At 50.1% G+C, this 27,282-nt stretch overlaps 2 protein-coding genes and 2 long non-coding RNA genes across 4 annotated transcripts in view; all 4 read left to right on the top strand.

Moving 5' to 3' along the window:
* LOC147649047 (uncharacterized) overlaps window positions 1-27,282 on the top strand; it is a 225,006-nt gene that overhangs the window by 109,980 nt on the left and 87,744 nt on the right. The gene's annotated exons all lie outside the window — the stretch shown is intronic.
* Window positions 3,323-5,631, top strand: LOC111944453 (olfactory receptor 14J1). The gene is made up of 2 exons (XM_086865133.1): window positions 3,323-3,368; window positions 4,586-5,631. The coding sequence occupies exon 2, from the start codon at window positions 4,609-4,611 to the stop codon at window positions 5,539-5,541; it is 933 nt and encodes a 310-aa protein (XP_086721259.1). The 5' UTR covers window positions 3,323-3,368; window positions 4,586-4,608; the 3' UTR covers window positions 5,542-5,631.
* LOC147649051 (uncharacterized) lies at window positions 10,179-16,769 on the top strand. Its single transcript, XR_015279681.1, has 2 exons — window positions 10,179-13,995; window positions 14,370-16,769. It is a non-coding gene; the product is annotated as an uncharacterized LOC147649051 (long non-coding RNA).
* LOC147649050 (maestro heat-like repeat-containing protein family member 7) lies at window positions 17,952-24,906 on the top strand. Its single transcript, XM_086864964.1, has 16 exons — window positions 17,952-18,786; window positions 18,978-19,119; window positions 19,543-19,607; window positions 19,725-20,084; window positions 20,268-20,416; window positions 20,674-20,821; window positions 21,023-21,213; window positions 21,296-21,433; window positions 21,713-21,827; window positions 22,000-22,137; window positions 22,370-22,546; window positions 22,680-22,835; window positions 22,995-23,096; window positions 23,500-23,602; window positions 23,881-23,937; window positions 24,268-24,906. The coding sequence occupies exons 2-16, from the start codon at window positions 19,002-19,004 to the stop codon at window positions 24,417-24,419; spliced, it is 2,169 nt and encodes a 722-aa protein (XP_086721090.1). The 5' UTR covers window positions 17,952-18,786; window positions 18,978-19,001; the 3' UTR covers window positions 24,420-24,906.

The raw sequence follows: 27,282 nt of genomic DNA, 5'->3' as shown, positions 1-27,282 counted from the left end.
CTAGGGCAGCAGGCTGTGTTTAAAAGAGTGTCACCAGCACGGGAAACATCAACCTAGGACATTTTCTTGAAAGCTGCCATTTGAGGCCATTCTTTTATACAGAACTGGACCACTGGGAAAGATGACATTCACTTTCCTGGTCAGTTTTAAAAGGTTTAATAAAACAGACAGTAGGCAACAAAGACAATAAAGCAAAGGGTTAAAAGGGCTGGGTGCTTGGCGCTCTGCCAAGAGCACCCCTGGTGTTCTGGAAACACCCTTTATATCCCATTTATATTGCATCAATTTGGTGGGAACTGACAATGGTCAAAGAAGAGATTTTTAGGTTTCGGACATTAGCTTGAGCCTGTGTGAAACTGAGTCCCATAAAGTTCTCACTCTGGGCTGAGAAATCATAAGGAGGAATCCAAACAGTCCTTGGGGAAGGAAAACAACCTTGGCAGGTGTTGTTTGGATCCTTGTTGTTTCCTTGCATGAAACAAACAAGGGGTCTTGTTCCTAATTGTCCAGGTATGGTGATGTGTTGGTTTATTGACCAATGAGAGTTTTACCTCTTGGACCTTCTCGGACCTGTCTATAAAAGAAGATCTGGAATAATAAATCTGGCTCTCTTGTCCTGCCCAATAGAGAGTCCCAATCATGCTTTGCTGTTCCTAATACAGTGTGATACAACCTGATGCATATTCATAGAGTTTATGCATATTCAAACTTTTCCATTAACTACTTTACATTTCCCAGGAACTGTTTAGCATGGCCACTCCTTGGGTCTGCCTTTTTACAGCATGCCTGTGTCTTGGCTTGTGGTTTTAATCCTCTTCTTCTCCCCTTTGAATTTGGGCCTTGGCTCCTTCTTTGCACAGGTGCTGAGTGTTGATAGCAGCAGGGTCCCCATCATCTGTTCACTGGAGTTATCCCAACTGAGCAGACAGTTCAAACATCCTCTATCGACTGTTACAGCAAAGCCATTGGAACGTGATACATACAGCATTCATCTGAATCCTTGTGAAAAGCCAATATTATAATATGTATTTATAACAGTGGGAATATAAATCTGGGGAGACACGTGGTGTTTTTAGTGGGAGTAGTAAATTGGAGAGCACCATTCCTAAAGCACAAGAGCCCTGTTAGAGGCAGCCCTGTCCCTGCAGTGCCCCAGCTCTGCTGCCCCACAGCTGCTGGATCAGCAAGGGCAGAGCCATGGGGGAGGGAAATGCACAGGGACTCCTCCTGGGAGGGACCTCGGGAGGTTTGCAATGGAATTCATCACAATGATCATCGATCTCCTCTGGTTTTGGCCCTATGCCCCTCCCTTTGCAAAAGACTATAAAATCACACCCCAAATTTACCATCCTTTGAGATCTCCCCAGCGGACAGAAGACTCTGCGTTGTTGGACGGCTGAGTGGACTTTGACATTGGTAGCTATAATCCCCTTACTCTCTTTTCCTTATGCTTTGCTTTCTCCTCTTTCCCCTCTATCGCATATTAGTGCTGATGAGCACTCAATAAAGTGTGTTTTGCTGTTTGAGTCCCTGGTTTGCTGATAATCTTTTGTAGTCTAATACCGAATAAAAAAACTACATCACAAATCCCACCTTGCGAATCATGACAATTGCCCAGCCTTTCCCTTCCTGGGGTCCCTTCTTAGACATCCCATGGGAAATCTTGCACATTCCCCAAATGCCCTTTGTGGATTTCCATCATGAATCTCAGACCCTGGGGCAGAGCTCCCCATGCTCAGCTGGCAAGGTCATGCAGGAAAGCTCCACCACTCAGCCCCTTGAGGAGTCTTTAATGAGGAGGTACCAGAACTCTGCTTGAAGTAATTTTTTATCTTTTGTTTTATAAATTGTAGTGGCCCTAAAATATCATTTACTGCAGCCCCCTTGCTGTGGGAAGGCACAGCTCCCACTGGAACAGATGGTCAAAGCTCCTGACCTTGAACACTTCTTGGGATGGGACATCCACTCCCATGGACAACCTGTTCCCATCTTGTCAACCTCATCATAAAATATTTCTTTCTTCTATCAAATCTGAATTTATCCTTGATCATCTTAAAGGCTATGACCTTTCCTCTGCCACTACAGGCCTGTAAAAGATTTCAATTTTTCTTGGAAAATGACCACAATGTTTCAATCTGAAAAGACCTTGAAAGGACACAAAAATCTCACAAGATCAGATCAGGAGGCCTCAAGCACATGACCCATAGAGACTGAGGGCCCTGGGCTCAGTGGTGTGAAGACTGAGGACTGGAGTAGCCTGGGAGGGGCTTGAAGGGTGGCTTCAGAGATGGTGGAGCTCTTCTTGATTATATGCAACAGCCTGAGAAAGAAATAATGCCACCCAGATCTTCTGGAGAGGTGTAGACAGGACCCAAGAAGAGAGGAATTTGTGTCCCAGGGCAGGGCTGTGGTGCAACACATCCCCCAGAAGGAGTGTGGAGCAGCCCAAGGCTTTGTGTGGCCAGGCAGAGGCAGGCAGGACGCAGAGCTGTCACAAAGGAAGGGCCCAGCGAGCTGGGGCAGCCGGGGGATGACGACAGCCTGCAGGGCCAGAGGCGCAGGGCATGGACACCGTAGGGCAGCCTGGGCTGGAGAGGGCACAGGGATGGGCAGCAGCTGCAAGGCCCTGCCAGAGGCAACTTGTGCAGCCCTTTGGCCATGGCTGCTGGGCCTGGGCCTGAGCCATGAGGAGGAGACAAGTGACCCTGGCAGCCCTGGGGCCTCATTGCCTCCTTGTCCCTGCTCAGCAGCCTGGCAGGGGCCGCCCCATGGTGCTGCCCTTGGCATTGCACATCCCCACATGCCAGTGGCCCGGGAAGAGCCCTGAGCAATGAGGGAGGGACAGCATCTGCCTTGCCAGGGGCTGGGGCTCAGCCCTTGGCCCTTGGCACTCCTGAAACACATCCAGCTTTGCTCAGCACCAGAGACACCTTTCCCTTGCTTGTCCCCAGCTGTCACCAGTGCCTGCAGTGTTCTGCTCTCCCTGGAACCTGGGGACACTTTCCCAGTCGTGTCCCTCAGTGGAACCCATTAAAACTTCAAGAAACTTTGGAGTGCCAATTTAACTTTGAGTTTTTGAGAAGTTTTTTGAACACTCTCTCAGGGACTGAGTCAGGTGGAAACAACACCAAAGCCCTGAGAGGGTCATTAAAATCCTGGTGCTGTTGCTGAGCTGGGCTGAGCTCCTGGCACAGAGGCAGCTCCTGGCAACCAAGAAGAGCTTCAAAAAGGCATTTCTCCTGATGAGCAGCTTTTCCCCCAGCCCAGCAGGGCTGAGGGTGCTGCCTGCAGCTACCTGGGTGCCTTAAAGCAACTGGAAGGACAAGTCTGAGCTTCTTCATGGAGAAATGCTCCCAGCTGCTGGCACAGTAAGTCTCTGGCTGCGGGGATCTCCTAAAGCTGCCCCATGACAGCACTGACATGACTGTAGGGATGGCTCTGCTGCCGTTTGTGGTTTGGGGAGGATGTGCTGCAGAGCGGGGCTGCCCTGGGCACCCTCAGAGGGACAGGGCAGGACGGCTCCTGCTGCCAGGGACAGCTGAAGGGGCTGAAGCTGGGGCTGCAGCCAGGGCTGCCCAGGGCTGTCCTGCAGAGCAGCTCCTGCAGCCCTGAGGGCTCTTTGCCAGGCCAGGGCATCAGCCACCTGCCAGGGGCAGCTCTCAGCCTGCCTGGGAGCTCCCCGTGGGTGCTGGGGAGAAGTTGGAGGGGGAAGGAGCGACCCCCATCAGGGCAGATTCCTCCTGCTGTGGAGATGGTGCTGCATGGCCAGGGCTGCTCTCGGCTTTCTCCTAAAGGAAAGGGCAAGGGGCTGTCAGCTTGGTCTGTGTCACTGAGACTCCTGCACTGTCACCCTGGGCATCAGCAGAGCTGCCTCAGCTCTCCCTCCCAAAGTGCCTCCTCAGCCTCCTCTAGCCACAGCCAGCAGCAGCAGCACCTTGGCTTGCAGCATCTCTGTTTGTCTGAGCTGCCCTTAAGGCCCTGCTGGCAGGGAGATGGCCCTGGGCAGTGCCTGTGCTGGGAGGGGTGTGCAGGGCAGAGCTGAGCCCCCAGGGCTGGGCTGGGCTTGGGAGCACTGGCAGGGACAAGGCTTGGATAGAGAGAAACAGCTCCCAATAGGCACAACTCCAGGCAGAGAGCCAGAGCAGCCTTGGGTATCCCTCCCTGTCCAGCTGCACAGAGACAAAAAAGACATCTCGGGAAAATTATTTTGAAGGTGGAGCCTTTAAAGAGGCTGCTTTATTTTTTAAGCATGTTTTATGTTTAGCCACTCTGAAACAGAGGGAGGTGTAATGATCAAAGGGCTCCTGTGTGGGACCAGCAGGTCTGAGTGCCCTGGGGCACAGGGAGCCCTGATTTCCCTCTGGGCTCCCCAGTGCTCAGGCTGAGAGCAATGCTGAAAGAGGATTTCTGCCCTTTCACAGAAAGGGCACTAACTTAGCAACACAACTCAAGCTCAAAGATAGATAAAAAAGTGAGCAAAATTTCCCCAAAGAAAGAGAAGTAATTTTGAGTAAATTTTAAAAAAATTAGCATAGAATTGCCACAAGGAAATCTGTCCCAGCTTTTCATTGTCTTCTTTCAACAGTCCACCATGCCCAGAGTGAAGAAATGCCCAACAGCAGCTCCTTCAGCCACTTCCTCCTGCTGGCACTGGCAGACACGCGGCAGCTGCAGCTCCTGCACTTCTGCCTCTTCCTGGGCATCTCCCTGGCTGCCCTCCTGGGCAACACCCTCATCATCAGTGCCATAGCCTGCAGCCACCACCTGCACAGCCCCATGTTCTTCTTCCTGCTCAACCTGGCCCTCACTGACCTGGGCTGCATCTGCACCACTGTGCCCAAAGCCATGCACAATTCCCTCTGGGACACCAGGACCATCTCCTACTCAGGATGTGCTGCACAGCTCTTTTTCTTTATGTTCTTCATCTCAGCAGAGTATTTCCTGCTGACCATCATGTGCTACGACCGCTACGTGTCCATCTGCAAACCCCTGCACTACGGGACCCTCCTGGGCAGCAGAGCTTGTGCCCACATGGCAGCAGCTGCCTGGGCCAGTGGCTTTCTCAATGCTCTGCTGCACACGGCCAATACATTTTCCCTGCCCCTGTGCCAGGGCAATGCCCTGAGCCAGTTCTTCTGTGAAATCCCACACATCCTCAAGCTCTCCTGCTCCAAATCCTACCTCAGGGAACTTGGGCTCATTGCTGTTAGTGCCTCTTTAAGTTTTGTCTGTTTTACATTCATTGTTTTCTCCTATGTGCAGATCTTCAGGGCTGTGCTGAGGATCCCCTCTGAGCAGGGACGGCACAAAGCCTTTTCCACCTGCCTCCCTCACCTGGCCGTGCTCTCCCTGTTCCTCAGCACTGCAGTCTTTGCCTACCTGAAGCCTCCCTCCATCTCCTCCCCATCCCTGGATCTGGCCCTGTCAGTTCTGTACTCGGTGGTGCCTCCAGCCCTGAACCCCCTCATCTACAGCCTGAGGAACCAGGAGCTCAGGGCTGCCCTGAGAAAATTGATGACTCTGTATTTTCAGAAGTATTAAAATCTCTCTTTTCTGCTTCAAAGCCTTTTGAATGTAACTGTTTGGAATCTCAGCCTTATTATTCCCTGTTTGTGCATTTATTCATTGGTAACTTTTTCTACTGTTGTGTGTTTTACAAATACTGTAGTATTACTTTTTGTATTTCTACATGAATATCTACCTTTCTTTTGAAACACAAAGACCTACAAGAGGTCTGTTCCTTGTGCTTTTAAATAAAAACAAGTGCCTGCCCTGACCTGTGTGTCCAGGATCATTCCTCAGTGCTTCTCTGGCTCTGCAGTGAATGATTTTGGGTACCTTAACACCTCAAGGGTTAAAGGTTTCCATGTTAAATGGGCTAACTTAATGCAGTCATTGCTGTGGAAAGTGTTTTATGTTCAACTGGATGTTGTATTAAATGCTTTGCCCAAGTTCCTTGGTTCTCTGTACTTTGCCAGTAAAATTCTGTGTGGTTTTCACCTCTGAGCTCCGTTGGTCAGAGCACGGTGCTGATATCAGCGAGGCTGTGGCTTCAATCCCTGTGTGGGCCATTCACTTGACAGCTGGAATTGCTGGTCCTTGGGGGTCCCTTGCAACTAAGAATATTCTTTGCCCCTGTGTCCCTTGAGAATATCTGCTGGGGTTTGTCCCGTGCACCAAAGGCAAGTCAAGGAGCCTTTGGTTGCCGCCATCACTGGAGTGCTGTGGGCTGTTGCAGCCCCGCAGGCTCCCAGGGGCCTCTTGTTTGCGTCAGGCCCTGCTGGCTCACGCTGGCCCTTGGTTCCATGAGGATCTGCAGGGTCCCCCAGGTTGATGGCATTTGTCCTTGCTGCCCCTCACATCCCCCTGCCCCAGGAACAGCCCCGAGCCCCCCGTGAGGGACAGGCCCTGCTGTGCCAGGCCTGGGCTCAGGGCTTGGCCTTTCTGCTGCCTCCAGCCAGCCAGGGCTTGCTCAGCATTGCAGTTCCTGCTCACAGCCTTTGGCTCCCTGCAGTCCTGGCCTCCAGGATCTGCTCTCCCCACTCCCTGGGGAGCCTTTGCCACTCCCTGCCCTCCCTGGGGCCACTGATGTTCCAAGGGACTTGCACTTTGCCTTTGGACTCCTGGAGCAGCTTCTTCACCCTTCTCTCAGTGCCTGAGGCTCCTGGGCTCAGCCCCAAATCCAGCGTGGGGCTGGTTCAAGTTATAATCACGTCCACACTTTCATTAACATGAGTTAATGACAAGCTCCTGGTTTCATTACTCCCCATTTTGGCCCCAAATTCCCTTTTTCTTAGATCCAAAATAGACCTTTTTGGCTCCAAAATCCCCCTTTTGGGACCAAACTGTTTTTTTTATTTTTTGCCAAACTCCCCTTTTAGGCAAGAGACTCTCCTTTGTTTTAATCCAAACTCTTACATTAAGATCCAAATTCCCACATTTTGTTAATCAAACCTCCAGTTTTGGGCCAAACTGTTCCTTTTGGGAGCCAAATTCCCCCTTCTGGGTCCACATTTTCCGTCTGGGCACCCAAATTCACCTTTTTTTGGTCTAAATTTCTGGTTTTTGAACCCAGATTCCACTTTTGGCATCCAAATTTCTCACCTGAGTGCTCAATTTCCCCCTTTTTAGGCCCAAATTCTCCTTTTTGCATCCAAATGTCAAACTTGAGTGCCCAAAATGTTCTTTTTTGGCCCCAAATTCCTACTTTTGAGCCCAAATTCTCACTTTTGGACCTAATTTCCCCTTTTTTCTGGGCCCAAAATCCCATTTTCATCCCAAATCTCCCCTTTTTTCCCCAAATTCCCCCCCTGGCTGCCATTGGCTCACCTGAGTTGACCTTTTGGCATCAGACTTTAATATTTTTTTTAAACAAAATCTCCTTCTTGGGTCTAAACTAAGTTTTTGTTGCTGAAACCCCCAGTTTTGGGCCAAACTGTCCATTTTGGGAGGCAAATTCCCACTTCTGGCTCCAGATTTCCCATCTGGGCACACAAATTCCCCTTTATTGGAACCCAAGTCCCCATTTTTGGCCCCAAATTATTCTTTTTCAGTCCAAGTACCCTACCTGAGTGCCCATATTCCCCATTTTTAGGCCCAAATTCTCTATTCCTGGGCCAAATGTCCCCATTTCAGGTACAAACGTTCCACCTGAGGACCCAAAATCCTATTTTTGGGGCCCAAAATTCCCACTTTTGGACATTAACTCTCTTTTATTCTGGCCCCAAATCCCCTTTTTCATCCCACATCTCCTTTTCTTGCCACAGATTTCCCCCCTGGCTGCCATTGGCTCACCTGGGTTGACCTTTTAGCATCAGATCTCATTTTTACATCTAAACTGCCCCTTTTTGTTGCTCAAACCCCCAGTTTTGGGCCAAACTGTTCCTTTTGGGAGCAGAATTCACCCTTCTGGGTCCACATTTCCCATCTGGGCACCCAAATTCCTCTTTTTTTGAACCCAAATTTCCATTTCTTGGACCCAGAGTCCCCTTTTTGGGTCCAAATTTCCCATCTGAGCACCCCAATTCTGCTTTTTTAGGCCCAGTTTCTCTCTCTGATGTTCCCTCCCTCCGAGAAACCCTGTTAAAAGAGACCCCCAGACCCCAAATCCTTTGTCTTTCGCCCTTTGGATTCCCCTTCACAGAAATAAACTGTGGAATGCAAACCAGGGAGAGAGTCCCCCCCTGATTTCTTTACTCGCTTGCTAAGAGTGGAATTCCTGAAGAAAATCAGTGAACCCCACAAACATCTGCTGGCTGGAAACCAGAGTGAAGAGAAACCTCATCCCTGAGCCAGCCGGGCCACTCCGGGAGCTTCCAGTCAACCTTTTTTTGGCTCAAATTCTGCCTTTCAGCGCCGAAACTCCCCCTTCTGGGTCTAAACTTCCCTTTTTTTGGGCACCCCATTCTCCTTTTTTGGTCCAAATTCCTGAGTTCTGAACCCATATTCCCATTTTTGTGTCCATGTTTCCCACTAGATCCCAAATCCCCCTGTTTTGGTCCAAACTTCCCATTTGGGCACCCAAATTCCTCTTTTTTAGGCCAAAACTCTCCCTTTTAACACCAAATTTCCCCTTCTGGGTCCAAATTTCCCATCTGGGCTCTCAAATACCTATTTTTTCTCATTTTAATTCCAATTTTTGGGTCCAAATTTATCACCTGAGTGCCCAAATTCCTCCTTTTTGTTCCAGATTACCCCTTTTTGGTCCAAATTACCCCTTTTAGTCCAAATTTCTGATCTGGGGACTCAAATTTTTTTGGCCTTTTTAGGCCTAAATTCTCCCTTTTTGGATACAGACTTCCTTTACTTCTGGCCCCAAATCCCCTTTTTCATCCCAAATCTCCCTTTCTTGCCCCAGATTTCCCCCCTAGCTGCTGTTGGATCACCTGGGTTGACCTTTTAGCATCAGACTCCTTTTGTTTTAATCCAAACTCTCATTTTTATATCTAAACTGCCCCTTTTTGCTGCTCAAACCCCCAATTTTGGACCAAACTGTTGTGAATTAATGTTGTAAATATTGGCTTTTCACAATTATTCTGGTAAATATATTATATGCTTTTACTATATTCTTTTCTCTTAGCAAGTTACAGGCTTAGATAGGAATTCTGAATGGTAAGGATATGTCTCATCTGGAGAAGGCAAGATAACTCTAACAGGCAAGACAATGGGAGGATCAAGCTGTGGAAAACAGGCTATTATCAGCAGCAGGAAATGGAGAGCAAACTGTTACCAAAAAGCCGGTACCAGGACGTTGGCAAGGGGGAAAGATATGAAGCCCATCTGCTCTCTGAGGACGCATAAGGGGCCTGGACCCTTATCAACAAGTGACCATCTGCAGCAGAAAGGAAACCAAACTCCAAAATAATGCTGACCAGCAGAAAATAACATGATCCAAGAAGGTGGAACCAGGGAGGGGACATGCTTGAATATGCATTAACCTCTCACAGCAAAGAGGGGATAAAAAGGACACTCCTGAGATACCAGGTGTGTTCCTGGTAACCCACCAGGGCACCCGGCCATTTTAACCCTTTGCTTTATTTCTTTTGTCTCCTAATTGTCTTTTGTTTATATTAAATTATTTTTATAATTTATTAAGTGAATCTCGTTTTTAAGAATTTTTGGGGGCTCGTCCGGGATAAGCACCTCACCTCTAGGACCACCGGAGATCCAGAACGGGGAAACAGGCGCGCCCCTGCTGAGTTCAGCAGATCCCATTCTGTTTCTCCTAGCGTGGACCAAGCGGCTGCAGGTCAAAACCCCGAGGACAAGAAGGAGAGGAATAAAGCAAAGGAAAGGGGAAAAAAGGCTCCATAAAACCGCGGTATTTTTGCTCCATAATTCTTGTGCACGAAGACCCAAAGAAGAAGACGGATTGTAAGTAATCTTTGGGGGAGCGGGAAGCGGGGGTTGCAAGATACCCCCGGGTTACTGGGACTGGGTCTCAGGGGAGGGGTGAGCCCCTCGGGAAAGGGAGCCCAAGGTTTTCCTGGCACAATCCACTGGGAAAACAGAGTAAAATGTGGATTCTCTAAAACTTTGTCAAGTTGAGGATTAAATCCAAGAAATTTGGATTTAAAACTGCCAAATTGAGGAATAATCCAAGAAACTTGGGATATTTGACATATTACAGCGCCCATGGGCGGATATTAACAAGGGAAGTAAAGAGCACCTTATTGTCTTGCTGTGACTGGGTGGAGTTGAATGAACAGATGTGAGAATGCGTAAATAGGTGTGATTGTTGCATTGAAGTTTGTGGGGGTTTTTTTTTGGAATTGTGTTGTTAAAGAGGAAAGGTTTTCTGTGCTGTGTTGGAGTAACAGTGAACACGGGTCAATGCTTCCACAGGGACTGGATCACAGTGGGGACACATGGAGTGATTCGCTTCCTCCCTGCGAGCTCCTGTCCTGGAGCCCCGGGGTGGCAAACCAGAACTGGGGCTTGTAGCCCAGGAGCCGCGGGGGTGTTGTATCAAATCTGTTCTCAGCGGGATAGCAGCTCTGGTCTCAGAGCAGAGCCAAGGTTATCTTTAGTGGTGATGGTCCCTCCGTGCCTTTCCTCCCCCCTGGGCAACAAGAGCTGCTTGCGGGGGAGGGGTCGCTTTGGTGAGATGGTATGTGATTCAGCGTTTGAAGTTGTTTGGTTTTTTTGGTTTTTTGGGTTTTTTTTTAGAAGTTTTTTGCCCCACTGTAGCAGCAGTGAAAGGTTTTCCTGGGAGATCGTGCTCCCAGGGCTACTCCCTGCCAAGCTATTGAGACGGAGTGGCGGGTCAGCCTCAGGAGTGCAAGGGAACTCCTGGAGCTCCAGCCGGCAGTGAGTCGGGCCGAACCCTGATAAGATCAGGGCACGGAGGGTGCCCTGAGGGGATGAGTTCAGCCCATCCCTTTTGAGTAAAGTGAGGGCAGGGGCCTTCTATGTCTTGGTGCCCCTGGATTGTTTAAACTTATTTGGAGCTCTCAAGCCCCAGAGCTGTGCTTAGGCAGCTGCAGGCAGGCTGGATTGAACCACAGATGCTGGTTCGGGTTCCCTACTCCAGGCACAGGGGGATCGGAGGAGCTCTCAGTGACTCCTGGAACCTCCTGAAGCTGTGAAACAGGCCGGGAACATGCCCAATGGTGAGAGAGAGCTGGGTGAGTCCCTCTGGGACCCAGGTTTTCTATGCCAGGGTCTTATGAGACCCCGCACATTAAGTTCTGTGATTTCGGGAGTAAGGACTGGTGTCAAACAGTCTCAGAGAGCTTTTTCTTAGCCAGATGTGTGAGCGAGATATGGAGCAGTACTGGCGTATGGTATCAGCTCCAAACCAAGGGAGCTGCAAGTTGCAAGCCTTTGTTTTACCGGGTTCTGAGAGAATTCCGTGTATGATGGTGCTGTGGGCTTCTGCAGCAGTAAGCTGTGTCGGTACTTAAAATTTGAGATTTCAGGAAGAGTATGCATCCTGGGAGAAAATGGAAAAGAAGTGAGCTCTGTTTGTTTTTTTTCTTGAGTGACTGCAATATTTATTTTGTAGAGAAACAAACCCATTTCTTAGTATGCCTTCCAATTTCTTTACTTTAGTGAATATCGTAGAATTTTGTGGTTGATTATAATTTTAAAGGCAAGTTACAGTAATTTGCATAGTAGTCACTTCTTGAGGTGAAAACTTATCAGGTTGTCAATAAGTGTTAGAGCTGTTAACCCTAATGTTGTTTGTGTCCCGTGCTGATGGGCACAGCCCATGGTTCTTAACAGCAGAACCTGGTACCAGCCTAAAAGCAAAATCCTGTGGATTGTTGAAAATCTTTTTACTGCTGCTGAAAATTATTTTGTCTCTTTTCACGATATGAAATGCTGATCATCTCTCTGATGATTGCTAAGGAGTTATTGTGATAGTGTGTTTAGCTGAAGATCAGGCTCAGAACTGCCATGATTTCTTGTTCTTTTGAATTTGCCAAGAGAGTGCACACGTCTCTAGGAGTGCTTGTGTTGTTTTGCAGCTGTGCTTATTACAGAAGCAGAAGTGGACCCAGTTAAAAGATTAAAATTAAGATTGTTGGTGTTTCGAATTAAGAAGAGGATTGTGGAGACTCTAAACTTGGTCTATTTTAATAAGTACATGTGTTAATTTAGAGATGAGTTTTATTTTGTGAAAGAAGAGTTCAAAAACAATTGTAAGACTGGTTCTTGCTATAGATTGTTCATAGTATATAAGCTGCAAGTACTGTTGAAACATAAAGGTATTGTCAGAAACTTGTCAATGTATCTAAATGCCTGTAAGAATAAAAGACCTGACCTATCTTGTCATGAGAAAAGTTACACTAGAGATTATTCACATTAAGCAGCTGTGTGAGGATAGACTCCTTTGTACCTGTAGAAGAAAACTTAGAGAAGAATGATGTCTGTGTCTTCATTTCTAGCTTGACTGAAGATCTGTTCAAGGCAGAAGAAATAGAAATTGCAAGTTTGTTTTAGTTGGTAAAAGGAGCTAGCTAGCTGACTGGTCTCTGTGTCTAGCGCCTTTGGTGGCTTTGGGGAGCGTCCCCAAAAGGAGGTGTTGGAATTTGTTGTTATTCTGAAGCAAAGTAATTTGTGTAGTGGAGATTCTGGAGGGATGTGGTGTAAAGAGTGGCGAGATAATAGTGGCAAAGAGAAAGAGAGAGGTTTGCATCTCTTTTCATTAAAGTTGTAAAGATTTTTAGAAAGAAAGCGAGAAGTGTCTTGTTGGCTCCGAAGAGTGAGCACTGGCTTGTGGGGAGAAAAACTTTCAAGCGCGATTAGAGATGAGAATTGTGCCCGAAATAGGAGATGTTAGGAGCATCTGGAGCGCTGGGTTAAGAGTTGCTAGGTTTAGGTGTTGTTTTATTGCTTTTATGTAAAGCGGCTGCAGCAGGACCCGGTCCCTGTGAGTGGCGAACAGCAGGGCCCGGTGTGGCGGCTCCCGGTCCTCTCCCACCCGATGTGAAGGGTGCAGAGCGCGGTTCGTGAGTGGCGCTGCTGGAGCGGGACCCGCCCTGTCTGTGCCGGGGTCTCCAGGGGTGCGGGGTGCTGGCTGTGCTCACTGGCCTGGCAGCGGCGCTGGGTGAGGTTTGGTCACTGGGGAGTGAGCTGGCACAGCAGAGGAGCCCCAGACCAGAGCACTCTGGACTCCGGGCTCTGCCCCTCGGCAGTGGCGGGAGCTGAGTGTGTTTGAAAATGCCAGTCCTGTGTGTGAAGGGACGGCACAGCAGGGAAAGAGGGGACACGAGCTTTGCCCCAGGGTCAGCACGCAAGTGACTGGCAAGGACGCCAGTGGGCCCCTGCAGAGCGAGCGGCTGAAACAGCCTGCTCGGCCCAGAGCTGCGGCAGCAGGGGTGCGGGAGAGAGATAGCCTGAAAAACTGCTGTCAATGGGAAAGGAATGGAACAAAGGCCGAGAAACAGACCGGTGGATGATGAGACCAAAGCAAAAGTAATCTTGCTTGTTAGGTTCTGAAAACCTCATCAAGGAGTTTAAATTTCTTGAAATAGGATCTTTTTTTTTCTCTCTTATTTTTTTCTTCTCTTTCTTTCTTTTACTCTTGTTGTTAAAAGGAAGGGGTTTGTTCTAAGAAACCGATAAAAGAAGTTTGTGAAGCTAAACAAGTAAATAGTAACCAAAAGGTAAAAAAGGTAATGTAATTTATTTGAAGTCAAAACTAACCTAGCCTTTCTTGTTTAACTAATCTGAACGCACAGAAAGAGATTGGCTCCTATGTTAACTGTTAAATTTCGCTGATGGAAAATTTTAATGTGATGTTTTCATTCTCCCTGTGTTATTAAGAAATTGTTTTCAGGTACTACTGATAATTAAGGCAGAGAAGCTGCAATCTGGACCAAAGAGTGAAGTTGGATCCACACCAATAAGAGCAAAAGAGCTGAGGACTGGACTGTAACACCCAAACCAAGTGATACCAAATGTACTCTTGAGCAGAGACCGGCGGTAATGAACTGAAACAATCCAAATGATCCAAGGAATGAGCTAAGAATCATGCCTAACTGGGAAGTAAGACCAAGCCTGTATCAGTAGTTTCAAGTCCTGCCTGGATAAGTTCTGGGACACTTTGATATCCACCTTGGGGAGGAAATCTCCCACTCCAAACAGGAGGACTGGGGCTGTTTTGGTTGGGAAATCCTCGTATATTTTTACTTTTGCCTGTGATTTGTATAAAGGAGGGGGGAGAACCACAACTTCCATCAGTGCCACACCATATACCTTGTCTAAATCATCCCAATACGGGACATGCTATCTGGATTAAATATAAGTGTTTAAATTAGAGAGTAATAGGTATTGTAGTCCACAAAGTTAAGCCTCTCATTGCAGGAAATGTGAGGTGTCAAATCTATTAAGAATAACTTAAATGATAACTTTTTTTACAGATGGGAAATTACTAGTGCGTGTTGAGTGGGAAGTACCTGAGGAACGGTGGGAAACTGTTGTTAAAAGGTGTCAAAAGAAATTTGCTTGGAAATTACAAAAGAGGAAGTGACAAGGAAATAGGGGGCAAGACCAGACTGACCACTACAACTCGCCACCGAGAAGAATATAAAACACCTGCTGTGAGCTGCAACCTCATAGGCAGGATTGGTGGGGGTGTAAGCCATACTGGACCCCTATTATTCCTCCTTCTGTCACTTATCCTTCTCCCTTCTGGGACACCAGCAAAGCCATGTTACAAATGCTATCAAAAGCTTTACATGGAATGACACCGGGGTTTCTTTCTTATTACCCACACCAGTATCAATAATCACTGCTATAACCCATCCAAATTAAGTACCTGTATGCATAAAGGGAAAATATTAGACTACAGAAAATCTAGGAACAAGTAGTAACAGATTAGAAAACAACTGCCCAAAAAGGAGAAAAAGATGGATTTTCTTCACAGTTGTTGCCAGGAGAAATAACCAAGATTTGGTAAGAGAGCAAATGGTAAGTGAAAAGATAAAGCCAACACAGTAACCTAGACCTGTATTAACCTCACGTCAGGACATGTAAGCAAAGCTCAAACAGCAATTAAATGGAGAAAACTTCTTCATGAAGTGAGAAATACTCCTGGTAAAAAGTATAAAGCTGGTAATAAAACTTGTACATAGCAAGTTCCAGAGAAACCAACTCTGTATTAGACCCCAAGGAAAGTAAAAGAAAAAATTGTGTACATAGTAATAGAACCAGATTCTTCCAGTGTAATAGTACAGGGAAAAATCCTTACTCTGGAAATAGCCAGATTTTGGGGAAATATAAATCAACAGAAAAATGACTATTAGAAAGCACCAGATGTCTTATTTTGGGATATGTGAGAAAAGGGCATACCCAAAACTCCCTTCGCAATGGAAGGGGAATTGTACTCTGAGAATGATTCAGCTAGGATTTTTCTTTTTGTCAGGACAAGACAGAAATTAGTTGGGGGTGTTGGTTTTTGAGGTCCTAAAAAAGAAATAAAAGGGAATAGTTTGAGTACCTCAAAAATGGGGAGATGAGGAATAGCCCCTGAACACATATTAGAAACATTCTTGGGCACAAGATGGAAGTTGGAGATATCGAACCCCAATTTTTGCATTATGAAACTCCAAGTTGTTGTAGAAATCATAACCAGTGAAACAGCTGGAGCTATAGAATTAATAGCCAGTCAGTGATGAAAGCCAGTGGCAATATATCAAAATAAGCTGGCTTTAGACTATTTATTGGCTAAAAGAAGGGGTGTTCTGTGAGAAAATTAATACATAAGATTGTTGTTTTCAATGACAATAAAAATGCCGTTCTAGATATCGCCAAAGAAATCAGAAAAATGGCCCATGTGCCAGTCCAAAAATGAAAACCAGTAATGACCACTAACTGGTGGGATAATATATTGGGGATAGAGTAGTAGAAGAAGCTAAGTTTCTTCTCCTTGTAGCAGTGCTACAGCTGGTTTAATATTTCTTCCTTGTTTAATCCCCTGTTTAATTTGGCTAATCACCAAAGTAGTGCAAGGCATGCAAATAGTAGTAATGCCTACAGACTCAAAATTGGCTACATCTAGAATGGCACAAAAAAATCATGGTATTAGGAAAACAAAATAATGTGAAAGATCTATTGGAAAAAGCTAAACTGATTTGTGAGAAAAATGAACGAGTGCTAGAAGCTAGAAAACAAGAATTATTGCTCAAGCCAAATGATTTATAAAAAAAATAAAAGGAGGGCTTGTTGTGAATTAATGTTGTAAATATTGGCTTTTCACAATTATTCTGATAAATATATTATATGCTTTTACTATATTCTTTTCTCTTAGCAAGTTACAGGCTTAGATAGGAATTCTGAATGGTAAGGATATGTCTCATCTGGAGAAGGCAAGATAACTCCAACAGGCAAGACAATGGGAGGATCAAGCTGTGGAAAACAGGCTATTATCAGCAGCAGGAAATGGAGAGCAAACTGTTACCAAAAAGCCGGTACCAGGACGTTGGTAAGGGGGAAAGAGATGAAGCCCATCTGCTCTCTGAGGAAGTATAAGGGGCCTGGACCCTTATCAACAAGTGACCATCTGCAGCAGAAAGGAAACCAAACTCCAAAATAATGCTGACCAGCAGAAAATAACATGATCCAAGAAGGTGGAACCAGGGAGGGGACATGCTTGAATATGCATTAACCTCTCACAGCAAAGAGGGGATAAAAAGGACACTCCTGAGATACCAGGTGTGTTCCTGGTAACCCACCAGGGCACCCGGCCGTTTTAACCCTTTGCTTTATTTCTTTTGTCTCCTAATTGTCTTTTGTTTATATTAAATTCTTTTTATAATTTATTAAGTGAATCTCGTTTTTAAGACCTGGCTGTCACCTGTGTAATGCCCTGGCAACAGCAGCAGCTGCTGGGCTCCCGAAAGCAGCCGTGAAACGCTCCCTTTCAGAGGTGGTCGGGTTCTGGTTTTCCCCTGAGGCACCCAAGCAGATGGTGAGGATCCCTCCCAGAGTGATTGGGTATTGAAAGGACCCAGTTACACGGCCACACTTGTGAGCAGAGGCTCACCCACATTAAAGAGACTCAGTGATAGAAAAGTTCTGCAGTAGCAGTGGATCCTCGGGGCAGCAGCAGTCCAACACCAAAACCTCAACCATTTGCCCTTTGAGCCGTGTCCCCCAGCTAAGAGACAGCCATAACCCCACTGCCTGTCCCTTCTCCTGTCCTGGTGGGGTGTTGAGGAGTTCTGTGAGCGTGTTTTGGGGGCATTGGTGTTGGTGGGTGTGTTGGGGAAGGAGTTGTCTGGAAGTGAGAGGTCTAGGCTGGAATTTGAGTCAGTTTGATGGCAGCATCCGTGGTTTGGCACAGCTTTGGTCATGGAGGACATAAGGAATAGCTGTGACTTTTTCTGTTAGTGGTACTGGTTCTCATGCAAAAAAAGAAGAGGGGAGAGCTGTAATTTATTGGCCACCTAGATATCTGTATCAGGGGCAGGATTAGCCTTTTTGCAATCTACTCAATTGTCTGGACTACTTTTGTAATACTGAGTGGACTTTCATTCCTTGAGAGCTTTAATCCTTCAGAGAATTAAGATATTATCATCCCTCCATAGAAAACCAAAGCTTTGCAAACCAAAGAATGGCCTTTTTTTAGCCTCTGTGTAGTGTTATGTTTTGTAAAGTGACTCTCAATGGATGATGTTAAGGCAAAGGACTTGCTGCTTTGAGATGGGAAGCAAACTTGCAAATCTTTCACATTCTTCAGCCATTCCTATTAATTGGTGAAGTCTGCAACTTTTTGGAACTTCTTGAGTTGAGCAACGGGGAAGTAAAGCTCTCATGAATTGAGGGTCCTTAAATGCCAGATCCTTCTGTGCCTTCCCAACAAAGATGTTTTTGAGCTGCAGGAAATGACTTCAATGGGAAAATAATTCCAACATGTAATCTGACCAAGGCTAAGCGTTGCCAGCAGTTGTTCCAGATGCTCCTGCCAAGACCCTTGCAGGAAGGAGCCCAGTCCCCAATGCACCTGGGCTTTGGCTGCCCTCTGGCACAGAAGCCCCCCAGGGGCACAGGTCTCTGGGGCAGGAGAAGGGCACCAGCACTGCCAGGGCTCGGCTGGGGTGGCAGGTCTGCCTCGGTGGGGACTCTGCCACACTTGCTGATTTCAGTGCTGCCAGTCTCCTGTGCAGATTCTGTGCAAGGCCCTGTGCCCTTCCTGCTGCGGCTGTGTTGGCAGCCCTGGGGGCTCCTTCTGCTGCCCTGAGCCTGCAGAGCAGGGCAGCATTTGCTGATGGTTTGAGGTGTTCCTAAAGATCCTGTCAGGCTGTCTTAGACACTTTGGGCAAGGGATTCCTTTAAACCTGGGCCACTTTGGGGGGGATGGGGGTGGAACCAGGGCAGGTGGCAGTGCGTGCAAGGGCCCTTTGTGACACGGCGCAGCATGGTAACCGTGGAATGGAAAGGGACAGGGTGTCCAAGGGCCCTTTGTGACACGTGGTGACATAGGGGCTGGCGGTGACAGGGCAACGCCACTGTGCCCAGTGCACGCGACGGGACAGGACGCGCCAGAGCGGTGCTGTGAGGAGCCCCCGCACAGCGCACTCGATTGTGTCTGACCCGGAGCTTTTCCAAGACTTTACTCCTACAGGTGACCTCGTGGCAAGACTGCGGGCCTTGGTGGCCCGTGGCTTTCCCGAGGCTTTTCTTTTGCAGGTGCCTGTGGGGGAAGACTGCGGGACTTGGTGGCCCGTGGCCTTCCCAAGACTTTTCTTTTGCAGGTGCCTTCAAGGCCAGACTCCGGTACTTGGTACCTGGAGCTTTTCTGAGGCATCTCCCATCCTTCTGGCCTCTGTTCTCAAGGTGAGACTGTGGGACCTGGTGACCACAGTCATTTACGAGGAGTCTCCAGTCATTGTGGCAGGAGCCCTCGAGACCCGACTGCAGGACTTGCTGTCCTGTAGGCTTCCTGAGGCTTCTCTCTCGCAGGTGCCTTCAAGGCACAACTGCACGACTTGTTGACTCAGAGATTACCCAAGGCATCTCTCTTTAAGGTGCCCCCAAGGCCAGACTGTGTCATGGAGGGCAGATTCCTCAACCTGTTCCAAGTGTTCAGAGGCAACAGAAAGACAGCCCCTGGAGCTGCCCCAGCACAGCAGCCTGAAGAGCTGGAGCAGTTCCAACCACTGCAGGATGGTGAGTGGCAGAGCTGGGCCACAGGGCTGATGGCTGCAGCCAGCCAGGCCCTGCACCATCCCATCCCGTCCCGTCCCGTCCCGTCCCGTCCCGTCCCGTCCTGTCCCCTCCCCTCCCCGCCCCTCCCCTCCCCTCCCCTCCCCTCCCCTCCCCTCCCCTCCCCTCCCCTCCCCTCCCCTCCCCTCCCCTCCCCTCCCCTCCCCTCCCCTCCCCTCCCCTCCCCTCCCCTCCCCTTCCCTCCCCTCCCCTCCCCTCCGGACATGCCCAAGGACAAGACAGAAGAGGGGCTGGGGCTGACCCCTGTCAGTGGCCCTGCTCCATCCCCTGAGCCATCCCAGGGCTGTCCCTGACTGGGGAACGCAGGGCTGGGCTGTGTTCTCCGGCCTGTCCCGCAGCCCCTCAGCTCTGGCTGCTCTTTGACAGATGCAGACATGGACGAGAGACCAGAGCAGGAGCCTGCCCGTGGCCGCTTCCGCAGAACGCTGAAGGTACCTGCAGCCATCCCCACCTGGGCTGGGCCTGCTGTCACTGCTCAGCTCAGCTCTGCACTTGCAGCACTCCATGGAACATGCCTCTCTTCCCTGTCCTTTGTTCATTCTGCACAGAGGTTCCGCAAGTTCCTGCGCATTGGGCGTAGAAAGAACAACACAGCAGCAACTGAGGGCACAGCTGAGCCTGACTCCGGGCTGACCGAGCTCCAGGCAGAGCCTGATGTCAGCCCAGATTCAGCTGAGCCCTCACAAGACTCTGATGCTGCAGTGAAGGATGACAGGGCAGAGGCCGACATGGCAGGGACTGAGGGCACGGCCATTCCAAATGATGACATTGGAGAGACTCAGGGCACCACGGATGCCAACAGGATACTCACTCCCACTATTAGCCAAGAGCTCGTATGGGATTATTTCAAGGACCCTCGTGTGTCTTCTGACATCGTTGACAAGAGAGCTGCTTCTTCTGACCAGCAGGTAGCCAGCCAGGGGCCAGAACTGGAGGTCTCCCAGGATCCTGTGGCCCTTCAAGCCACATCCACAGGGCCCCGTCAGCCTTTGAGGCCAGCAGAACATGACGGGAAGGGAAGCACTTCTTGGGGAAGCTGGGGAAGTTGCTGCCTTGGACAGCACTCCATGTCTTCCCCATGCCTCCTCCAGGTGCCATCTACTGTGAGGAACATTCACCAGAGTCTGGTGTCCCATGTCACTGTGGATGTCAGGCAGAAAATTGACATAATAAGGCTGGCTGAAGAACACCCGGTCGATGTGGTGCTGACCCTCCTGCGCTGTGCCCCATCGTGTGACAGGTATGGGGCCCACGTGCCTTGAGAGCTCAGGGCTCACCGGCCTTTAGGGCCCATCGCCCTGCACAGCCTGTCCAATGGGCTCTGCCCAACAGGCAGAGAGGTCCAGGAGCCTCAGGCCCCTCTGTTTCCTGAGGCTGCTGCCAGTGCTCCCTCCCTGCCCTTCAGGGCACGGAGGCTCTGTCCCCTGAGACCCCACAGCTACACAGGGCATGGCAATGTCACTGAGACACCCCTGACACAGAGCTCTGATCCCACAGAGCTGCTGCCATGATGTGGCAAACCATAGCCTCATCGGGACCAACAGTTGAGAAAGTGCTGCCAACACTTCTCTGTGTGATGGAGAACTGGCCCCTTTGCAGCACCTGCACCTCTGATGGGGACAACAAGGACGTTTTGCCCTTGAGTGTGAGTTTCTGGAGATGATCACCTGGAGCTTGCTTCCCCAGGAGCTCTCCATCTTCTTCCTGCCGAAGGCGCTGGGCTGAAACCTGGGCCAGGGGCAGGCTCAGGGGACACCAGGCCCGCTGTTCCCCGCGCGTCTCCCCTCGGGCTTTGCCCCATGGACACCTCGGCACTGAGCGCTGTCTTGGTGTGATTCTTTTGCAGGCAACTCTGGTGCTCTGGATGATTGTCCAGATGCCACAGTGCCACGAGGCGATGATGCTTTATTCCGCCCGCCTGTTTGTGGCTCTGCTGTTCCATGTTGTCATCACCACACAGCAGATGCCACCAGTGGAAGCTGACAGCTTCTGGAAAGCTTGCCGGGAGCAACACCGCCTTCCCAGCAACGCCAACAGGTGCCAGTCCTCCTGTCCTTCCCATGCCCTTGTGGCTGACACCAGTGCACCCAGTGTGACCTGGTCTGTGCTCTGCACACAGGTTTGCAGTGCAGGTCATGAAATCTCTGCTCTGCCGACTGCGGTGTGACAACGTGGTCATGGAAATGGGACGCAAGCGTGGCTGGGACACGCTCCTCTGTGCTGACACCCAGCACTATGCCGTGGGTCTGCTGGCCAGGTGAGCCTCACTTCTCCCAACTGCCTCTGAAACTTGTGCCCTGTGCCTGGGGTGTCTCACACAGTCCCTGTGGTCCTGGCCAGAGGGCCTCGTCACTGAGGGATGGCTGAGCAGACTGGAAAAGGCTGAGAGAGGAGGGTGCCCAAAAGGAGCCACTTCCCAAAGCACCCACGGTCCCTCCAGGGATGCTGGGGAAAGGCCAGATCTCTGTGAGTCATTCCTGGGAGAGGTCTGTGCTCCCCCCATATTAGAGTCTTGGTGCCGTTTTCCCCCTGACAGGGAGATGCGCCGTGGCTTGATCCCCTTCTGTTCCCGCATTGCAATCCACCTGCTCAAGTCGCTCAGAAGAGAGGAGCCATGTTGTGATCTGTCCTTCCTGGCATTCCTTGTGGAGGTGAGCCCGATGGCCAGCACTCCCTCGCGGAGCTCCCTGCCAGCCCTGTCCCCTTGCATAGCCGCAGCTGCCTGGGATGGTGCCCGCGCCCTGTGCTGCTGCCTGGGCCCAGCCCTGTGCAGTTCCAGGCTCCTGCCGGCCGGCTCCCCTCTCACTGCCCGGTGCCTTTCAGGTCCTCGAGTGCTTAGATTTGACTAAATACGGTGACGGTGTCCTTGAGATCGCGTCAAGGCACCTGCAGAGCGAGTGCAGGCAGAGGCGTCGCCTGGCGCTCAGAGGCCTCGTGGTGCTCAGCAAGGATCCCTCGATGGTGAGAACGGGGCAGCAGCTGAAGCTGTGCTGGGCAAAGCAGCCCCTTGGGCTGGCTGGGCTTCAGGAGCTGAGGCAGCTGCTCCCAGCTCTCCTGCCTCACCTGCCTGAGTGCTTTGGGACAGGACTTTGGCCTCTGGGCCCAGCAGCAGCAGGGTGGGGTTGCAGTGCCAGGGTGGTCTTGGCGCTGCAGCCATTCAGGGCTTCCCAGCACTGCCTTGTGTTCCAAACAGGCCATAAGAATGTGCAGCCTCTCTCAAAGCCTTCAGGACCTGCTGGCTGATGCAGATGGAGATGTAGTTGGCATGGCCCTCCGTGTGTTCATCAATATGCTCAACAATAAAGACATCATGATATGCAGCACCACTGCCCCAAAGCTGGCTCAGGCACTCCTGCTGCTCTTTGATCACGTAAGGCTCTGTGCCCCCCGCCACGGGCATTGGCTGCTGCCCAGAAACTTTGTGTCTTACAGATTTCTGGGCCTTTGCCCAGCTGAGCCTAGAGGAATTGGTATTAAGGTCTTCTTCTCTTCTTTTCCTCCAGGACCACAGCCATGTGCAGTTGCTCTCCCTTGACCTCTTCTTCAAGGCAATGGACTTGGTAGTGGACGAGGGAAAGAAGCCCCTGGAGAAGATTTTGGACCAGAGCCTGATTCCACTCTTCATCCACTGCCATGATGAGAACCGGCGTGTGGCGAAGGTGAGGTTTGCTGTGATGCCGGTGCATCCCTGGGAGGGGCATCGGCTTCCTCCTGTCCTGGAACCTTCCAGGCTGCAGCTTCCTCGGGGCCCTGTCACCCAGACAAGAGTCCTGTGCCCTGGGCTGCAGTGCCATCTCTGCATCTCTGCTGCTCTCCAGGCCTCTCGGGAAACGCTGCTTCGTGTGGCCGAGTTCCTCAAGAGGAGGAATTTGAAGCGGCTGGTGAGGAAGGAGCAGCTGTCAAAGTTTGCTGAGCGTCTGGTAAGAACGGCCTGGAGAAGCCCAGTCTTGAGAAGCTCCCAGCCCCCAGCACTCAGTGTGTGGGGCTGGCAGCTGTGGCCCCTGCCCAGTGCTGCACCCAGGGGTGCCAGCCTGTGCCCCACACGCCGCTCCCTTCCCTGGGCCGCACGGCTTCGTCTCCAGGCTCCTGTGGCCCCGAGCCGGGTGCCGATGGAGCCACAGCCCAGTGGGGCTGCGGGCCAGGGAGACAGCGCGGCTCCTCGGGCAGCTCCCGGCTCTCTGCCCCCTCCAGAGCCCGGCGCCAGCGGCTGCTGGCCGGGCCTCAGGGCTGGCCGGGCACGGGAGGCCGGGGCTGGCCGCAGGCCGCAGCGCCCGGCCGAGGGGCAGAGCCCGCGCCAACCCTTCCCTCTACCGCTCTCTCCAGCTGGCACAGGACAAGAACCGAGCAGCCGAGCACCTGTGCCGGGCCCTGCCGTACCTGGACAGCCCACAGGAGCCGGTGCGAGAGGCGGCCGTCAGGTTCCTCGGTGAGCCACGAACCCGGGCTGGCTCCCTCCCCGCCACAGCTCGGCCCCAGCCCCGGCTGCTGCCCCGGCAGCGGCACCCGGGCCCGGCGCCCTGGAGCCCCGGCTGCCCTCGGGGCTGCTGCTGCCGGCCTCTGGCAGCCGTGCCCTTGGGCTGAGTCAGGATGCGGCAAGGGCCCGGGCTGAGCCCTGCCGGGGCGGGAGGCCGTGTGGCCACAGGGCTGCAGCGCCGCTGGCAGGGAGCTGTGCCGCTGGGGCCCTGACAGGCTCTGTGTTCCCAGGGATGGCCAGGGAGCCCCTGAGGGGGCAGCAGGAAGAGCTGCAGACCCTCATCGCGGGTGAGTGAGGGCAGCGGGCAGTGAGGGGCTGGCACTGGGGGATCTGCAGTGCCCGGGCAGGGAGCTGTAATCCGTGCCCCGGCTTCAGAGGGCTTCTCTCCCTGTGTGGACACCTTGGTGGTGTGGGAATATCACAGAGAGATTTCAGCGACATGGGGCAGGGATTTGGGTGGGGTGTGGATTCATGACCAGGACCTTGCAGCTGATCCTGTTGGCCTCTTCACTCTTGTGGCCACGGCAAGAGCAAGCTGGGATGGCTCTGGCAGGACTTTCTCCTAGGATTCCCACAGATCTGGGCTCTGATCGTGGCTCTGTACCCCTCTCTTCCAGCACTTCAAGCTCTAAAAAGAGATGACAACCCTTCAGAGAGAAACACAGTTCTTCAGCAGACGTTTATTGAAAGAACTGCAGAATTACGCTCGTCTGCTGGCTTACGAAACCAGTCTTCATGTAAGATGCTACGGATGATGAGGCTACGCTGAGACCAGAAGAGACCAGCTGGAGCTCCAGGCACTGCTGGCAACTGGCCCAGCTGAGCCTGTGGGAAGCTCGCATGGCTTCAGCCCTCTCCTTGCCTCTAGATAGCTCTGTCCCTGCAGCCCTAAGACACTGCCCATCCCTTCTCTTTCCCTCCAGTTTCCCTCCCTTTTGATAGCTCCCTCCCTGCAGCCCTGAGACACTGCCCATCCCTTCTCTTTCCCTCCACCCTCCCTCCCTTTTGATAGCTCCCTCCCTGCGGCCCTCAGACACTGCCCATCCCTTCTCTTTCCCTCCACTCTCCCTCCATTCTGATAGTTCCCTCCTTGCAACCCTCAGACACTGCCCATCCCTTCTTTTTCCCTCCACTCTCCCTCCCTTTAGACAGCTCCCTTCTTCCAGCCCACAGACCTTGCCCATCCCCTTTTTTGCCCCTCAGCTCATCCCTTTGCTTCGCATCCCATCAATAAACAGTTTGCCTTTTTCACTTTACCTGCATCTCTGTGGAGTTGAAGGGTCACAAATCCAGAGCACTGTGACACTCAGGCCCCTCCTGCCGTTCTCTCCTGCGCTGTGTTTTGTGCAGAGATGCAGAGGAACGAGCAGAGATCAGGCTGGAAAGGTCCCTGTGCTGAAGGTCCAGTTCCACAGCACTGTGGAGTTAAAGGTTTAACTGAGCACCCTGAAGGCCTTGGATTTTGGAGGAGCCAAGCTGAGTATGCCCTGAAGCCGGCTGTGGGGGATTCTGTGGCAAGCATGCACAGAGGGCAAAGGAGCTTGGAATGCCTGAGTCTTTCTAGAACAGCTTCCTGAAAGCACAGCAATGCTCCATCCCTGGACAGGATCAGGAAGAGGGCAGAACTGTTAGAGCCAGCAGAGAGATGGGGACTTCAGATGGCTCTTCTTTAGAATGCTGTGTATTCTATCGACTAGATTACAGCAGGGGGTCGTGGGTCAGCCTACAGCTGCTGGCTACAGGCAAGCCCTGTGTCCTGAAGCCCACTTAGTTCTGCTTACAGTGCATTATATCACTTTCTTTTACTGTCTGTATCATTGCATAACAACCAGTCAGCATCATACACAATACCTTTACATGTACATATATTCTATCAAAACTGCTAAAATTACCATACTATGTTAGTGACTAACTAATCATTTGAGTTAGTAATTACATATTAAATTTTCAAAGTTGTTTTGTAGTGGAAAATCCTTTTTGCTTTGGTTAAAAATGTCTTTCTGTCTGCCTGTGCTTTTTCACTTGGTAGAAAACATGCTTTGTTTGAAGACCACTTAAATCTTTTGGACTTTAGCCATAAAACCTCCTTCTAACTGACTAAACCTTTGTTCTAAACCTTCCAACTCGACTAAACCTTTGTTCTCTCAGTGGTTTCAGCAATATGTGGCCCTAAAAACATCTTTTTATATATCCAAGCTTGCTTTCATTTCTAGAGAACCTTCCGGTAAGTATTCATATCTGTAAAATTTTTGTTAAATTTTCTTCCTTCCTAACATCTCGCCCGGTCTGATGAACAACATAGATGCTAGAAATTGTCTTATTCATCATTTGTGCACACATTGAAGTATACATGTGTCACAATCTGCTCACACAGGCGGGCGTCGTCAGAGGTTCATTTGATCTCAGAGTGCAAAAAGGACACCAAGGGATTTCAGTTTAAATCACAACAGCAATAATGCATCTTTATTTTAGTGCCAGCATCATGGGTTATGCAATGGATGAGAAGGAGAGAAAGAGAAAGAGAGACAGGAATAAAGAGGCAAAGTAAAGAGAGAAAACGGGGGGGGGTAATAGCTACCAATGGACAAGATGGGGTCACCCGTGTCTTCTTCCGTGGGGAACTCTCTCTCCAAAAGCAACTTAGAAAAGTCACCTTTATAGTCTCAAGTTTCAAGGCAAGGGGCAGTTGGCCAAAAGGTGGGGAGATGTATAGGCTATTGTGGTGTGACCCGTTGCTCTGGCAAGCAGGTGTGAGGTACTGAACAGGCCCCGCTCCTCACAAGTCCCTGCTCAGCAGCAGGAACGAAGGCAGTGTTCCGTGGCAGCACAGCAAACACCTGCAAACAATCACTCTTGTGCTGTAGGTCGAGCACACCTTCAAACAATGGCTTAGCAAGCATCCACCTCAACCAGGCCAGAACCCCTGCACAAAGTCCCCTGAGCGCTCCTCAGGGTCTCGGTCTCTGTTCTTGCCATGCTCGTGAGGCAAATGAGGGAAAGTTCAGACCGTCTCTTACACCACCCCGTGACTCACCATCATCATCAGGAGGGCTCCTTTGTAGTGTTGTTGCGAAGTCTTCAGGTCTCCTCAAAGGTTGGTAGCATACCCTGGAAAACAGAGACAGAAAATCAGACAGAAAAAGAAAAGCAGGAAAAAGATAAGGGTAAGAAAAAAGGAAAAACAAAAGCAAAGAATCAATTTTCAATTAAAATATACATTCAACTTCTTATTTCAAAGCATAAGCAATTTCAATTAATCCAATACAACCCAAATAAACAATTTCAGGCAATTTCTTGATAAAGAGGGCCAATTTCCTATTTTTACTTTTCCAAAATTTCAATTAAATCCTGGTGAAGCTGATAGTAAAATCTATTCTAAGATTCTAAAATCTTAGAAAATTTGGAGACTTAGAAAGAAAGTTAGGTTTGGAAAGCCCTGGGAAAAGTAGGCCCTGAGAAATGTTAGGCCCTGTGCTTGCTAAAGATCAGGTCAAACTGCACCTGTGTAATCTGAATATGATAAATGATACAATTGTTAGATGTGATCAGATATAATTATAGTTTAAAGAACATAAGGAACAATGTTAGGGGGCTGGGGGGGATCACAAGAAATCCATGCTTGGGTAAAAACA

Source organism: Cyanistes caeruleus, chromosome 28, assembly GCF_971803275.1.
Source record: "Cyanistes caeruleus chromosome 28, bCyaCae1.hap1.1, whole genome shotgun sequence".
In the NCBI taxonomy this organism is placed as follows: Eukaryota; Metazoa; Chordata; class Aves; order Passeriformes; family Paridae; genus Cyanistes; species Cyanistes caeruleus.
This window is presented reverse-complemented; position numbering and strand designations above follow the sequence as displayed.